Source organism: Drosophila subobscura, chromosome O, assembly GCF_008121235.1.
Source record: "Drosophila subobscura isolate 14011-0131.10 chromosome O, UCBerk_Dsub_1.0, whole genome shotgun sequence".
Classification (NCBI taxonomy): Eukaryota; Metazoa; Arthropoda; class Insecta; order Diptera; family Drosophilidae; genus Drosophila; species Drosophila subobscura.
The window spans coordinates 11,138,046-11,151,420 of NC_048533.1; the positions used below are offsets into that span (position 1 = coordinate 11,138,046).

At 47.9% G+C, this 13,375-nt stretch overlaps 6 protein-coding genes across 6 annotated transcripts; 4 read left to right on the forward strand and 2 right to left on the reverse strand.

The window, feature by feature from the left end:
• Positions 1-419: 419 nt before the first annotated feature.
• LOC117897358 lies at positions 420-1,344 on the forward strand. Its single transcript, XM_034806140.1, has 2 exons — positions 420-1,038; positions 1,104-1,344. The coding sequence occupies exons 1-2, from the start codon at positions 760-762 to the stop codon at positions 1,233-1,235; spliced, it is 411 nt and encodes a 136-aa protein (XP_034662031.1). The 5' UTR covers positions 420-759; the 3' UTR covers positions 1,236-1,344.
• On the reverse strand, positions 1,292-3,498 carry LOC117897351 (mediator of RNA polymerase II transcription subunit 17). The gene is made up of 3 exons (XM_034806132.1): positions 3,356-3,498; positions 1,538-3,293; positions 1,292-1,473 (listed from the first exon to the last, which is right to left on the reverse strand). Exons 1-3 carry the CDS (start codon positions 3,442-3,444, stop codon positions 1,390-1,392), a joined length of 1,929 nt encoding a protein of 642 aa, XP_034662023.1. The 5' UTR covers positions 3,445-3,498; the 3' UTR covers positions 1,292-1,389.
• Positions 3,499-3,709: 211 nt separating this feature from the next.
• LOC117897355 (proteasome assembly chaperone 2) lies at positions 3,710-4,621 on the forward strand. Its single transcript, XM_034806135.1, has one exon. It carries the CDS (start codon positions 3,800-3,802, stop codon positions 4,541-4,543), a length of 744 nt encoding a protein of 247 aa, XP_034662026.1. The 5' UTR covers positions 3,710-3,799; the 3' UTR covers positions 4,544-4,621.
• LOC117897349 (actin-related protein 5) lies at positions 4,550-6,687 on the reverse strand. Its single transcript, XM_034806129.1, has 2 exons — positions 6,106-6,687; positions 4,550-6,033 (listed from the first exon to the last, which is right to left on the reverse strand). Exons 1-2 carry the CDS (start codon positions 6,607-6,609, stop codon positions 4,582-4,584), a joined length of 1,956 nt encoding a protein of 651 aa, XP_034662020.1. The 5' UTR covers positions 6,610-6,687; the 3' UTR covers positions 4,550-4,581.
• A 46-nt stretch (positions 6,688-6,733) lies between these two features.
• Positions 6,734-8,471, forward strand: LOC117897353. The gene is made up of 3 exons (XM_034806133.1): positions 6,734-6,872; positions 6,953-7,440; positions 7,498-8,471. The coding sequence occupies exons 1-3, from the start codon at positions 6,735-6,737 to the stop codon at positions 8,411-8,413; spliced, it is 1,542 nt and encodes a 513-aa protein (XP_034662024.1). The 5' UTR covers position 6,734; the 3' UTR covers positions 8,414-8,471.
• Positions 8,472-8,812: 341 nt separating this feature from the next.
• LOC117897348 (importin-13) lies at positions 8,813-12,709 on the forward strand. Its single transcript, XM_034806128.1, has 8 exons — positions 8,813-9,179; positions 9,302-9,798; positions 9,859-10,540; positions 10,605-11,204; positions 11,267-11,464; positions 11,526-11,663; positions 11,720-12,279; positions 12,339-12,709. Exons 1-8 carry the CDS (start codon positions 9,009-9,011, stop codon positions 12,421-12,423), a joined length of 2,931 nt encoding a protein of 976 aa, XP_034662019.1. The 5' UTR covers positions 8,813-9,008; the 3' UTR covers positions 12,424-12,709.
• Positions 12,710-13,375: the final 666 nt, after the last annotated feature.

Here is a 13,375-nt window from a genome sequence, read left to right on the forward strand (position 1 = left end):
AACAATATTTGTAAAAAGTAAAAAAAAAAGAGAAGGTTTTAATCGGGTTTCAATTGGATTTAAAATGGAGTTGTTAAAGGAAACAAATTAGTTATAGGTCAAAGATATGTCTATGATCATGTCATGACAGGAAAGGCAAACTCGACATGAAAATGTCCCCCCAAAACATGCACGATAGGAAGCAGTGCAGTGAGGTTAGGGCTGTGTGCAACTATTTATAGCTTTTGGTTAAATCCCAAACCACATGCCCCTCTTCCAGATAATAGTTTTGTTCTGCAACTGCAATCACGGCGCTCAATCAGTACAGATTTATGTTTTTTGTCATAATTGAACAATTTGGCACGACACAGTGCGTGTGGCATGTTATCTGGCAACCCACCTGCAGACGACAGACACAGACACACAAACACAAACAATTGGCCCGGCACACGAACATGGCCATGGCTGTGGCTATGGCTAATGAATGGACAGTTGCACTGCAGTGTGGACTGGACAACATTACTTTGTGTTGCCTGGGCAACCGGCCATCGCAAACAAATTGAGCAGCGCAGCTAATTACACACTCAACGGACGGTGGTCAGTGCTGATGGAAGTGTTGCCCGCAAATGCTGCACAACAACAACAAATAATCGATAAAGCAGTAGCCAGGCCATGCACGTCCAACAAATTCCACTTGAGTGTCGCTGAGGAAATCAGAGAATCAAGCCTGATAACTACACCCATTAATGCAGCAAAGTGGCGTCCTGTTTCCACTCTTGCATGGGACTGGTGCGCACTGCAGTTGGCGCTGCAGGGGACAGACAGCCGCCGGAGGAGACTATTGCCTCGGTGAATCATTGTCCGACTTATCGACAGATTGCTGGTGGTGCCACAACTGGTGCCGGTTCGGCGCCGGCCAAACGTGTGCCCATACTGTTCTCCACCAATCGCGGACTTTACTTGCGTCTCTCGCAACCTGTTGTGGATCAGGTGGAGGTGCTGACACTGCAGCCACGTGGCCAAAACTACAACATCAGTTTCTGTGATCTGGAACGTTGGGTGAGCAAGCAGTGCAGGTCGTGCAGGGTAAGCCAGGGATGACAGATTATTCTTTTCCCTTGCAGAGCACCAATCGAGCGAATGTTGTGAGCCTGGAGGATACATTCAACCTCATGCATCAGAATATGTCACCGGAGGTGCATTTGTATCAGCCGCGACTATGGCACAACCACGTCAGCTACAGTCTGATGCATTGAATGAGCCCTTGAAATGGCACATCCTCTCTGGAAAACTCGAATCAAATTTATATATATTAATGTGTAACCTTAATTATAATTCTTTTAATTTTAATGTTCCTTAAATCGAGCTACGAACAATATTTATAAGGTTTATGCAGCAGACGAGCCGCCCTTAGGCCGTATTGCTCGTGAGTGAAGCCATCAGAAATTCCATTTTGTTGAGAAAACTCTTGCCCTCGATTTTATCAAACTTTACCTGCAAAAGATTAACGGATAACATTAGCAAATTAGCAAGAAACACAGCTGGTAAGTTCACCCACCTCTTTGAAATTGCCACCCAGATTCTCCCACAATTTCTCCGGCACCAGAGGACTGGGGAAAAAGTCCTGCCGCGGACTTCTGGCTATGTAAACCTTGACATCAATTTGCGGATCGCAGCGTATTTGAACGGCTATCATGCGATCACCATTGGGGGAGGCCAGCAGGCAGGAACTGGCATTGCCCAGCGGCTCCACTTTGCCAATGCCCAGATGATTGCTGTTCGAGAGCACCGTCCAGGCCATGCAGCGGGCGAGGCTCACCAGGCAGGAGATTTGATGAGAGTTGATTTGGCAGAGTATTAGATCGCGCAGCTCCTGCGGCTCATAGGACAAACGCATGACGCGTCCATCACGACAAATGCACTTCAGTGAGCGCTCCTTGACATGAATGACCAAGGAAGTGCGTCCAATGGCATCGTAGCCGTGCGTAACAATGTTAATCTTCACACAGGACATGGTCGGGGAGTTCATGGCATTCCAGTGGGAAACAATCTGTGGATCCTTCACATCCCTCGCCAGCGTATCGAGCACATATTGGGTGCGCTTGCGCATGAAAATATGCTGCGCTTGGGCAATGATTTGCTCCAGTATGGTCTGCGTTTTGGTCATGTCCAGCAGCGTTTCACGATCCGCCGCCATGGGACCGGCCAGCATGCGTTTCTTCGATGGCCCCAGCGGAGCACTGGCGGGATGGGGGAACGGATGGTGCGAGTTCTTGTAGTGCACCTCCCGCAGCAGCTGATGAAGCGAATGCTCCAGCACATGATCGTGATCGTTAATTGGCGCCGGTTGATTCGAGTCAAAGGTGGTGGAGTGGCACAGCGAGATGATTAGCTGTATGTTGGGCAGCAGGGTGGCTCGTATCTGATTGCCGATGACCACATGCGGAATGGGTGCCTGCAGCTGAATGGCCTCGCGTGCCAGCTGTGCGAACAGCTCCTTGCAGAAGAGCACGTTCTGGGCAAACTCCAGCGTCTTTTGCCAGACGCCCACCTGTGCGGTTATGTTCGGACCATGGCCCATCAGATTCACCTGCGCTGTGCACAGATCCTCTTGGTCCTTTTGTGTAATGACCTTAATGTAGGCCACACCTTGCAGTTCAGCGGGAACAATCACTCGCAGCGCGGAGCTAGCCTTCATCTGCATGCCATTGTTGGTGGCTGTGCTGCTGCTGGTGGTCGAGGTGCTGGCACTGTCATCGTCGGATGCCTCCTCCGCTTTTGTTACCTCAAAGGTGCCGCTCATCCCGAACTTGGATCCCGCTGTGCGGTAGCTGAGATCTCCTATGATCGCATTGGACACCTTCTTCAAGCGCCAGTTTTGACGCAAGCGCAGCAGTTCTATGTGAAAGTCGGACACATTCCGACTGCGCTGTTCGCTGTGGGCATTGCGTAGACGCTCCGCGCCGCTCAGCAAAACCTGCGCTGCCTGGGAGATTGCCTTCTTACGACTGTAAACCTGCACAATGGGCTTTGTGTCGTCGCCCTCCTCCAGCAGTGGGTCCAACACTAAGTATCGCTTGTCCTTGGCTATGGATATCACATCAGATAGCACACAGATTTCGGTGAGTGCATCTTTGAGCTTGTTCCGCACCGCATCCCAGGGCCAAAGACTCTCCTGGAACTGAGTGCCATCTTTATTCTCTTCCTCTGCCGCTGCCGCTGTCTTCTCCTCCTTCTTTAGATCGTCCAGCGATGTTTTGCTAAAGTCTATGCGGGCCGCACACTTGGCCAGGCTCTCGGACAGGGTCGGCGCTCTGAAAAGTTTGATCAACAACTTGTTGTGAAAAGCCTTGTTTCACTCAAACTGTGCACTTACGGTTGGTACTGCTCGGTGCCATCATATCCAATCTCCCGTATCTGGTTCTCGCAAGTGGTTTCCACTGATATATTCACAGAGTTTGACATTTTTGTTGACGAATATGCCGGAAAACATTTGCAAAAAATGCAAGCACAGAGGTAGTGTTGCTAACCGTCTGCCATAGTTAATCGATAGAGAAGGCTTTTGGAAATCGAATTTATCAATATTAAATTAACCTGCATGAGAAACAAACAAATTAATCCCATTAATTTATTCAGATGGCGGAAAGTATTTTAGGGGTATTTTAACGACACAATCCATTTATATTACAATAGCAAACCGTCCTAGAGTTGTCGTCAGTTCTATCGAGCCTAATCCGGAACATTTCACAACACTTAAACATTACTTTCATTTTTTTGACTTCTCATTTTGGACTGCAACCGAAATAAATAATTGAATATTATGTTGTTCCTAAAGAATAAGAAAACGACATTAGATGTGTCCGACTACACGGTCATTATACCCAGCATCTGCGTGGGAAATGCGGCCCAACTAGCCTGCGACCTGTTGATTGCCTCCAAACAGCTGAAGCGCATTGGATCCGTCTCCCATCCAGCGCTAATACCGGTCTACGGACCCTCCGCCTACCAGCACGAGCCGAACGAAAAGGTTTCATCGTGTGAGCTGTACGAGGGCGTGGACGACAAGCTGCTGGTCATACAGTTCCGTGCACCATGGATTGCGCGCCACACACGCAGCTTCCAGCAGCAATTGGTGGAGCTCATCAAGGGCGCAAAGCGAGTGATAATACTCAGTGGCAGCTTTGGCTTTGAGAAACGGGTTATAGAGGCATCGCCGTGGGCCTATCGTGCCAGCGAGAACTTTAAGCTTGCGCACGCTGCCCAGCTCGGCAATCCCGAACTCATCAAGTGGAAGGAGCACAGCGGCGAGGCCATCTATGGGGGTGGCAACGCCCTGCAGCTGTTCCAGGCCTTCGATGAGGCTCAAGTGCAAGTCATGCTGCTGTTCCGTTACCTCATCGAGGGTGACAACTCCACCGATGCCAGTCTGATCGTGCGAGAACTGAACGAACTGTGCGAAGACTTCCTGCAGCTGCGCGGCGTTGGCGACGGCAGCTTCAAGTTGACCGTGCCCAAATCCTGGAACCTGCTCTTCGGCAACGATGTCACAGAGTTTCTCTTTTAGTTGCTAGCTGTGTGTGTATATTTTGGACAAATAAATGTTTAATCTTTCGGTGTAGGATAAAAGAGATTGCTAGCACGATGCTCCCTGAAATATTCACTGCCGTGCTCCTGGTAATCCTTGCGCGTGGTCAGCGTCTGGCCAAAGTTGGGCTGACTGGCCTGCACACAGGCACCCAGCCAGGCGCTCAGCGTGTGGTCATCCGATTCGTATATGGAAAAAGTGGACTGAAATGGACGCATCTCCTCAAACTCCCTAGCCAGGCGCTCCTTGAGGCCACGCAGCTGTGCACAGCCGCCGGTCAGATAAACATGCTCCACCATACGCTGCTGCTCTTGGGCGTTAAACAGCTTCAGCACAAAGGCAATCAGCTCGGCCAGGCCCGCCTCCGAGGAGCCAATCATGCTCGGCTGAAAGAGAATCTCTGGCACACGGATATCCTCTACGCCGAAATGCAATTGATAATTTTCCGCTGCGCTCTGCTGCTGCACCGCGTTTCCTTCGTCAAAGTTCACGTCGTAGTGGCTGAGGATTTTCTCGTACTCCAGCAGCTGCTCGTTGTCCGCATCCGAGTCGCTGTCATCGTTGTACCGATTGATGCGCTTGTACACATCCCAGTCGTTGTCGTTCATGCCAAAGCCATCGTCCTCCTCCTCGCCGTTGGCCTTGCGACGCTTCTCGCTGCGCGCCAGCGTGGAGATGATGCGCATCCGCTCCTGTGCGGCGTGCGTGTGTCGCTTGCCCTGCTCGTGTCGCTGCTGCTGGCGCGTCTGTTTGCGTTGCAGCAGCTGCTCCCGCTTGCCCTGCAGTTCGGCCAACCAATCCGCCTGCGGGACACCCTCGGGCGGCTTTGGCATTTTGTCTATTTTATCCTGCTGCTTGCTGGGCTTGGGTGCGCTCAAAGGACGCTCCTTGATGCGCTTGATCCGTCCACTAATTGTGCTGATGAGCGAGTCCAGTTCCTCCAGATTGCCAATCTGCTGTTGGGCCAGGGCCAGCTCGAACTTTTGCAGCTTATCCTGCTCATAGAGCTGCCGCAGTTTGTTGTAAACAAAAAGCTGTTGCTCATCCTCGCGCATCTTTTCGGCCTCCCGACGATTCTTAATCTCGATCAGGCGCATTGCCAACTCGCGCCGCTTCTCCAGCTTCTGCTCGGCGGTGAGCAAAGCATTGGTGGCCGTAACCTGATTGTATGGCAGCTGGATCTTCATGATGTGCTCCTCGTAATAATCGATTTGTGCCCATTTCAGCAACTCCTCCTTGTAGTCGATGGCAATGTGGCAATGCTCGTGGACCAGCTTCTCCATGCGGCTAATGGAGATGGCATTCAGGTGCACCGGATACTTCATTTGCATCAGACACAGCAGATATGTGATCATGTGATAGCCGCCGACATTCAGGCGACGCACATGCTGCAGCTGCAGCTTGCCATTCAGCACGGGAATCACATGGGTGGTGCTGTAGCCAAAGGAGATGATCAGCGCATCCGACACCTGCAAAGGGAAAGCATTATTACTCTTTATCAAATCAAATTCCCAATGGATAGTTGGATGTGCGCCCCAAACCTTCTTTCGACGACTCTGATAGTGCTCCCAGCTGTACAGCGCATCGATGCCATAGGAAACGGCTGGTATGCCATAGCATTCAAAGAGCAGTTCGTTCATGTTCTGGCGGCAAAAGTTGGGATTGGCCAGCGCCTCGGTCAGCACAATCGGATGGGCAATGCTCTGTTCGCCCTCGAAGCCCATTTTGGTGAAAATGTAATCAAAGATCTGCTCCTGATGGTTCCAGTTCGTTATTATATTCCGCTCGAATGGCGACTTTAGGTGAGCACGCACTGCCTCAATGTTGGTTATGTCATTGCCGACTTGTATTTCGGCTGGCACCTCCGCTGCGACCGGTGTCGTGGTGCCATCAGAGGCGCCTGGCGTGGCTTCCTTTTTTCTGTCTTTGCGAGGTTTGGTCAAGACGTTTCTGAATCGTAGCGCCGGCTCCTTGACGTTGTGCCAGCCAACACGGCATTCGTATGAGCCATTGTCGATGACCAAAACACGTTTCGGCGAGCCCATTTCCACGCTTTTTTTAAGGGAATTAACAAATTTCAATGTCCGCACATTTGTAAACAAATGCGGCAAAACTCTAGTGCTGGAAAACGTACTCAGCTGCAGTCGCTGTAGAGCGCCACCAATCATCCATGCAAGAAACGACAACTCTGAACTTTAACTGTAAACGTCAAAAATTCCGCAAGTGTGTTGCGTCCGGCGTGGCTTATTTCAATTTTGCTTTAAAAATGTTTGTAAAACTAAAGTTAGAAAGCTCAGATAACACAACGGTGAGCTATAAATATGCTGCATCATATTTGACATTGTATTTTGTATATACAATACAGGACATGCAAATATTTCTTTGCAGCCGCCGCAATTTTTTCCAGTACATGACGGAGCAACATTCTATGACCTGAAGCTGCAACTGGAGCCATCCATAGGTATCCCAGCAGATCTGCAGCAGATCTACGCCCTGGACAGACCCATTGGCAACCACGACAAGGTGTCTGCTGTGCTAGATTGTCAAGTGGATAAAGTCAACGGGACCGCTTTCTCGCTGTACAAAATGGAGGATTTTGTTTGCTTTCTGCAATTCTACAATCAGGAGGAAGGCGAGCGGCAAAACAACTTTTTTAGCCTGCCGCCGGGGAATAGAAATTTGCCCATAGAAAAAGTGGCCCATCTTGAGATATCGGACTCGGAACAGTCCTACAGTGAGGACACCAGCGAAACAACGAACGACTCCAGCAGCAGCAGCGGCTCCTCCACCAGTAGCAGCGGCAGCTCAAAGGCAAAAAAATATCAAAAAAGAGTCCACAAGAATAATGTTAAAACAATGTTATCTCAAGCAAAAAGGTAATAGTACAATGCTCTTTAAGTCTTTATGAATGTTTCTAAAGTTTTAGTTATTAGAGCACGTCTTTCCGATGAGAATATGGACTTGCATTCGCTCGTCGACGATCCATTGAATGCGACACTTGTACCTCAAGTGGTGGCGTCCAGCGAGCCAGAAAATACAACAAATTCTTCTGGGTACGTCACCGCTTCTGAGCTATCGCCGCCGGCCAGCGACATTACTCCAACAATTGAAGCTAATGATGTCACCGAACCAGAACCCGAACCAGTGGCCCCTGTGGAGGAAATCACCAATGCTGAAGTTGCTAAGGACACCAAAGGTGTGAAGGGACCAGCTGAAATAGTTGCATGCAGCGCAACAAAACAATTGCCCAGGATTGAGGGTGAACTTTCTTATGGCGGTGTAATGCCAGAGAAGCGTAAATTCGCTTTGATTATCAAACATGAAATTGAATCAACTACTTCTGATTTTGGCTCCCTGATGAATCATTTCCATGGACTCTTCGAGACATTCGAGGACTGTGAAAAGCTTCAATTCAGCGAAAACGCCTCTGTAAAGGTTTTTGGTAATAATTTAATGATTATATCCGACGATGAGAGAACCTGTGAGTGGATAACCAATGGCACCAGGTCGATGACTCCGCCACGCTACAAGTGCTGCAGCTTTATTGAGTTCTTTGGCCTGATTAAGTGCACATTCGTACTGCCCATTGTTGCTAAGGACAAGGAATTGAGCATTATTTTTAAGCTATTGGAGCAGCAGAACGTTGGCATAGTGACGGATAAGTGGGTTGTTACAGAACGCGTCATGTTGGATCCCAAGAGCGATAATTACGCCGAAAAAGCAGCCTCAATCATCGTGGATAACCAGGAAATTGTGCTCTACGTTGATCGGGAGAGTACACATTTAATTTCCGAGTGGGGATTCAAGCTGAAATACTGCTTTTGGCGACTTAATTTTACATTCCCTTAGACTTATTTATTTAAATCTATTGGCGAATGAATATGTGCCACTAATTTGAATGAAATAACTTAAAATAATTGTATTTAACCATATTGTAGTAATGTGAGTACAATAAAAGGTATTTATATTTATAAAATGTTTAATTTGAAAATTAATTGCATGCACTGCTTGCCACTTGTTAGTTTGGTCTGCTTGCCAGTGTTGACAAGTCTTGCGCTTATCCGGGTTGACAGCTATTATTTCTTTACGAAAATTAATTTAGTAAATTACAGACTATTTGTTTGTGTGTACAAAATAGGATTAAAACATGTTTTAATTATCTTTGCACTCTTTTAAAATATCTTATAACCAGACCAGTGTGGTTAGTGCCCGTTTCTTATATGTCGTATCAGTTGAAGCGGCAAGAATTTGTATTGCTGGCAACCCTAACATTCGGTCAATAAGCAAAGAAGAAGCAGCACACAAAAAAACTTCTTCGGAAAAACCGAGTCGCAAAAATCCTGGGGAAAAGTCTGGGCCCTGGGCCTTCTTCAGGCAATATCAAAACAAGCAACCCAATCAATTGAATCCAATCGATACCGGGGGACATCACAGATACGGCAAAATGGAACGAATCAATTTGGAAAACATCGATATTGCACGTCTGGAGGAGGCTGTTGTCGTCTTCTATCGCTCCAACTCCCACGAGCAGGCAATTACGCACGAATGGCTTACGGAGGCCGAGGGCAGCCCACAAGCCTGGCAATTTTCATGGCAGCTAATGCAACTGGGCAAGGTAAGATATGACCTGCGCATCAATTAATTCGATATGTATACGCTTGCATGCATCTGCCATGCATACACATACCACGATGAAATGTTCCACCAACTCTCACTCCCAACTCTCTTCCCGCGCAGAGTCAAGAAGTGCAGTTTTTTGGCGCAATCACCCTGCACGCCAAGCTGATGAAGCACTGGAACGAGGTGCCGCCGGAGAACCGCGAGGAGCTCAAGCAAAAGATCCTCGAGAAAATTGTGCAATTTGCAGGCGGACCAAAGATTGTTCTCAATCGTTTGTGCATTGCACTGGGCGCATACATTGTTCACATGCTCGACGAGTGGCCCAATGCCATTGAGGAGGTGATTGATACGTTTCAGAACCAGCGCATACCCAATGTCAAGCCCGATGTACAGCTCTGGATCATGCTGGAGGTGCTGACGGCCATACCCGAGGAGGCGCAGGTCATACACACCTCGGTGAAACGTGTCACGCTGCGTGCGGAAGTGAGCAAGCGTGTGCCCGTCATTCTGCAGACGATGGAGGCATATTTGAGGCAACAAATGAACCGCGTGTGGGATGCCGAGGCATACAGCAACATGATACGAGCCGTCAAGTGCGTTGGCACGTGGATCAAGTGAGTTGCATGGCAATCACTTTCCCCATTGTACATTTATTTAACTCTCTTGTTGCATAGGAACATTGGCTACTCCCTGGAGGCTTGTGTGACCATTACAGCTGTCCTTTTGGAGGTGGTCAACAAGTGCTACTGGCCCGCCGTGCAAACCGGCGATGGCTGCATGTCCGCCGATGAGAATGAGCTGGCCGAAAACTGTCTAAAGTCGATGGTAAACATTATGATACAGCCGGAGAGCCACAGCTATCCAAAGACGGCGTTTGTGCTGCTTCGCATGTATCTGGACTCGCTCTGTGAGATCACAAAAATGGAATGGAAGCGGGACAACGACAACGAGGACATCATCGTACACATTTACATGCTGTTTGTGTCCGCTGTCGAGCGGCACTCGTCGCTGCTGCTGAGCGGCGTCATCTCACCGGATCCGAATCTACCGATTACAGTGAATCGCATGGTGCAGGAGATATTACACTGCACGGACAAGCCGGGCATCTATCCCGTGGAGGAATCCTGCAGCACCATGGCCCTGGCCTTCTGGTACATGCTGCAGGACGAGGTGTTTGCCATGACCAATGAGGAGCACAAGCGCAGATGCTGGGAGTACATTAAGCCGCTGTACGCACACTTGACGAGCATTCTGGTGCGGAAATCGGAGCAGCCCGATGAGAAATCACTGGACAGGTGGAGCTCCGATGATTTGGAATGTTTTCGATGCTACAGACAGGATATATCCGATACCTTTGTGAGTGTTTCAATGAAAATTTAAAGCTAACTTTGCTCATGCCTCCAATCCCTACCCCCCGTAGATGTACTGCTATGATGTGCTGCACGATTACATTTTGGTCATCCTGTCGGCCATGTTGGACGAGGCCATAGTGGACATGCAACGCCATCCGACGCACTGGACCAAACTGGAGGCCTGCATCTACTCCTTTCAATCGGTGGCCGAACACTTCACCCACGACACTTCAAGACAAATTCCAAATTTGATGCGCGTCCTCAACGAAATCCCCTACGAAAAGATGAACGTCAAACTGCTGGGCACAGCACTGGAGACAATTGGTTCCTATTGCAATTGGTTAATGGAGAATCCCACCTACATACCGGCGGCCATTGATCTGCTGGTGCGCGGCCTCAACTCGTCCATGTCGGCCCAGGCCACGCTCGGCCTGAAGGAGCTGTGTCGCGACTGTCAGCTGCAATTGAAGCCATATGCCGAGCCGCTGCTCAATGCCTGTCACGCCTCGCTCAATGCCGGCCGCATGAAGAACTCGGATTCGGTGCGTCTAATGTTTAGCATTGGCAAATTGATGAGTCTCCTGCCGTCCGATGGTATACCCAAGTACTTGGATATTATAGTCAGTCCATGCTTTGAGGAATTGCAGGCCATTTGTCAATCGGATGGGGTGAGTGGCACACACGCAAAACAGGGATTTCCGATTATAACAAAGCTTTTCATGTCCCACAGAAAACTCCTACCGCACGGATACGCACAATTTTCCGTCTCAACATGATCTCCACGCTGTTTTCTTCGTTGAATACCGATTTGAGTGAAGAGGATAAGGAAACACAAATTGTGCAGCCCGTTTTGTTGGTCATGCAGAGAACTATGCCGATCTTTAGGCGCATTGCTGAGATGTGGGTGGAGGAGTTGGATGTTTTAGAGGTAAAAAAAAATGTTTAGGTTACATTCCACGTGTTAATGCTCTTTTTTTACATTACTAAAGGCCGCCTGCAGTGCCATGAAGCATGCCATTATGAATCTTAGAAGCAGCTTCCGGCCCATGCTGCAGGATTTGTGCTACTTTATTGTGGCCAGTTTTCAGACACGCTGCTGTGCACCAACGCTAGAGATATCCAAGACAGTGAGTGCTCCCCTTCTCCCTTGCTATTTCTTTACTAATTGATTGTCTTTCCCCAGACCATTGTCATGTTTTACAGGGAAGAGGGCTGCAAGCCTTATATGCAGGAGCTCTTGCGTGAGTTTATCAAGCACAGCTTCAAGCTGTTTGAGAACACGCCCCAGCAGAACTTCTCCAATATATCAGACACCATGGAGGCGTTCTTCGGCTGCCTGGCACAAATTGTCAAGAAAATACCGCAGGCATTGGAGGATGAGTCACTGGCGTACGATCGGCTCGTCTACTATGGCCAGCGTTGCATGACGCTGCCCGAGAGCGGTGCCATACGCTGCGGCATACAGTTCATGACACACTTTACGATTCAATCCCGCAATCATGAGCACATCACCGAGGTCGTGTTGAAAACGGGCGAACAAACCATCTACTTTATCATGATGTGTGTGGGCTACTTGACGCCACGCTCACAGGTGGACAAGTTTGCCGATATTATATTGGCTTTCAATAAAAAGTATCCTGCGGAGCTGGCCATTTGGCTGAAGACCGTGATGTCCGTCCCACATTTTCCCACACCGCTGCTAAACGATGCAGAAAAGTCGCGTTATGTTTCGTTGATTATCAAGTGAGTGTGGATTGGGTTTTGCTACGTAAACTTTATTATAAATTATTAATCTTGCACAGGGAAAAGGTCAACAAGCGGCTGCTGCAACAGCATTTGTCGGAGATGGCCATCAAGCTGCGCGGACTCACCGAAAAGTTCCAGTAAATTTTGGAGGAAGCTCGAAGCTAATTTAGTGGCCAAAATGCGCGCAATCTTTTTGCTTATCACAAAACGGGATTCTAAATGTGTTTCTACCCCCCCTGTATTTAGACTGTAATTAGGCGACTCTGTAAATGTTCCTCGACCTTAAGTTGTTTTACCGACCCCAGCCCGCCCCACGCCTTAATTTTAACACCTCAAAAAGCTCTCGACAAGACAAACTTTTATTTATAATTTTACAAAAATTACATGCTTTCATTTACAATTTTTTCATAGGGTGTATAACTTTTTATTTATTGTTTTTGTTTTATATATATATTTTTTATATATAATATATTTTTTTATACATAAATATTTTAATATCCTTAAATTTTAGAAAGTTTGATTTTTCACCATTTCCTTCTGTATGAAAAAAATCTGCCTTTCCTTGCATATTTTTTATTATTATTAATTTAATCTTTTTTAATCCCATTTTTTTAGACCTTGCCATTATTATTATTGTTTTGCAAAGTTTTTTTCCCATATCGTGTATGTATCTATAATGCCAAAAATATGTAAATACATCTCTTTATATAATATATATATATACATATATATATATATGTATGTGTGTCTATAGCTAAACTGAAGCCTTTCGTTTTCTTGGCCTGTGTACAGCACTTGGTAGTGGTAGCAAAAACTCTTTGATCCAGCTCCCTGCAAACGCTCCTCTTTTGCACTTCTCATCCTCTGCACTTCCGCTGTGGGTGTGTGGGGGACAGGCAATGACTATAAAACCAAACAATTTGGCTGACACGGATCCAGTAACGTATTTAGATTAATTTATATAGAAGTAGTAGCTACGACCAGCAATAGTCCAAGTCTGTTGTTGTTGTTGTGGATGTGGGTAGGTGAATGATATCTAGAGCGGGGTATTCACTGCGTTGGCACAATCTTTGGGTGGCAGCTGGCTCTCCTT

Bases quoted from the DNA above. Each gene is read 5' to 3' on its own strand.
- LOC117897358 (XM_034806140.1), top strand. From the start codon at position 760: ATGGGACTGGTGCGCACTGCAGTTGGCGCTGCAGGGGACAGACAGCCG. The intron at 1,039-1,103 runs GTGAGCAAGCAG...TTTCCCTTGCAG, and splicing joins TCTGTGATCTGGAACGTTGG to AGCACCAATCGAGCGAATGT.
- LOC117897351 (XM_034806132.1), bottom strand. From the start codon at position 3,444: ATGTCAAACTCTGTGAATATATCAGTGGAAACCACTTGCGAGAACCAG. The intron at 3,294-3,355 runs GTAAGTGCACAG...CAAACTTTTCAG, and splicing joins GGCACCGAGCAGTACCAACC to AGCGCCGACCCTGTCCGAGA. The intron at 1,474-1,537 runs GTGGGTGAACTT...AATCTTTTGCAG, and splicing joins TGGGTGGCAATTTCAAAGAG to GTAAAGTTTGATAAAATCGA.
- LOC117897349 (XM_034806129.1), bottom strand. From the start codon at position 6,609: ATGGGCTCGCCGAAACGTGTTTTGGTCATCGACAATGGCTCATACGAA. The intron at 6,034-6,105 runs GTTTGGGGCGCA...TTCCCTTTGCAG, and splicing joins ATCAGAGTCGTCGAAAGAAG to GTGTCGGATGCGCTGATCAT.
- LOC117897348 (XM_034806128.1), top strand. From the start codon at position 9,009: ATGGAACGAATCAATTTGGAAAACATCGATATTGCACGTCTGGAGGAG. The intron at 9,799-9,858 runs GTGAGTTGCATG...CTTGTTGCATAG, and splicing joins TGCGTTGGCACGTGGATCAA to GAACATTGGCTACTCCCTGG. The intron at 10,541-10,604 runs GTGAGTGTTTCA...TACCCCCCGTAG, and splicing joins AGGATATATCCGATACCTTT to ATGTACTGCTATGATGTGCT.
- LOC117897353 (XM_034806133.1), top strand. From the start codon at position 6,735: ATGCAAGAAACGACAACTCTGAACTTTAACTGTAAACGTCAAAAATTC. The intron at 6,873-6,952 runs GTGAGCTATAAA...ATTTCTTTGCAG, and splicing joins AAAGCTCAGATAACACAACG to CCGCCGCAATTTTTTCCAGT. The intron at 7,441-7,497 runs GTAATAGTACAA...TTTAGTTATTAG, and splicing joins ATGTTATCTCAAGCAAAAAG to AGCACGTCTTTCCGATGAGA.
- LOC117897355 (XM_034806135.1), top strand. From the start codon at position 3,800: ATGTTGTTCCTAAAGAATAAGAAAACGACATTAGATGTGTCCGACTAC.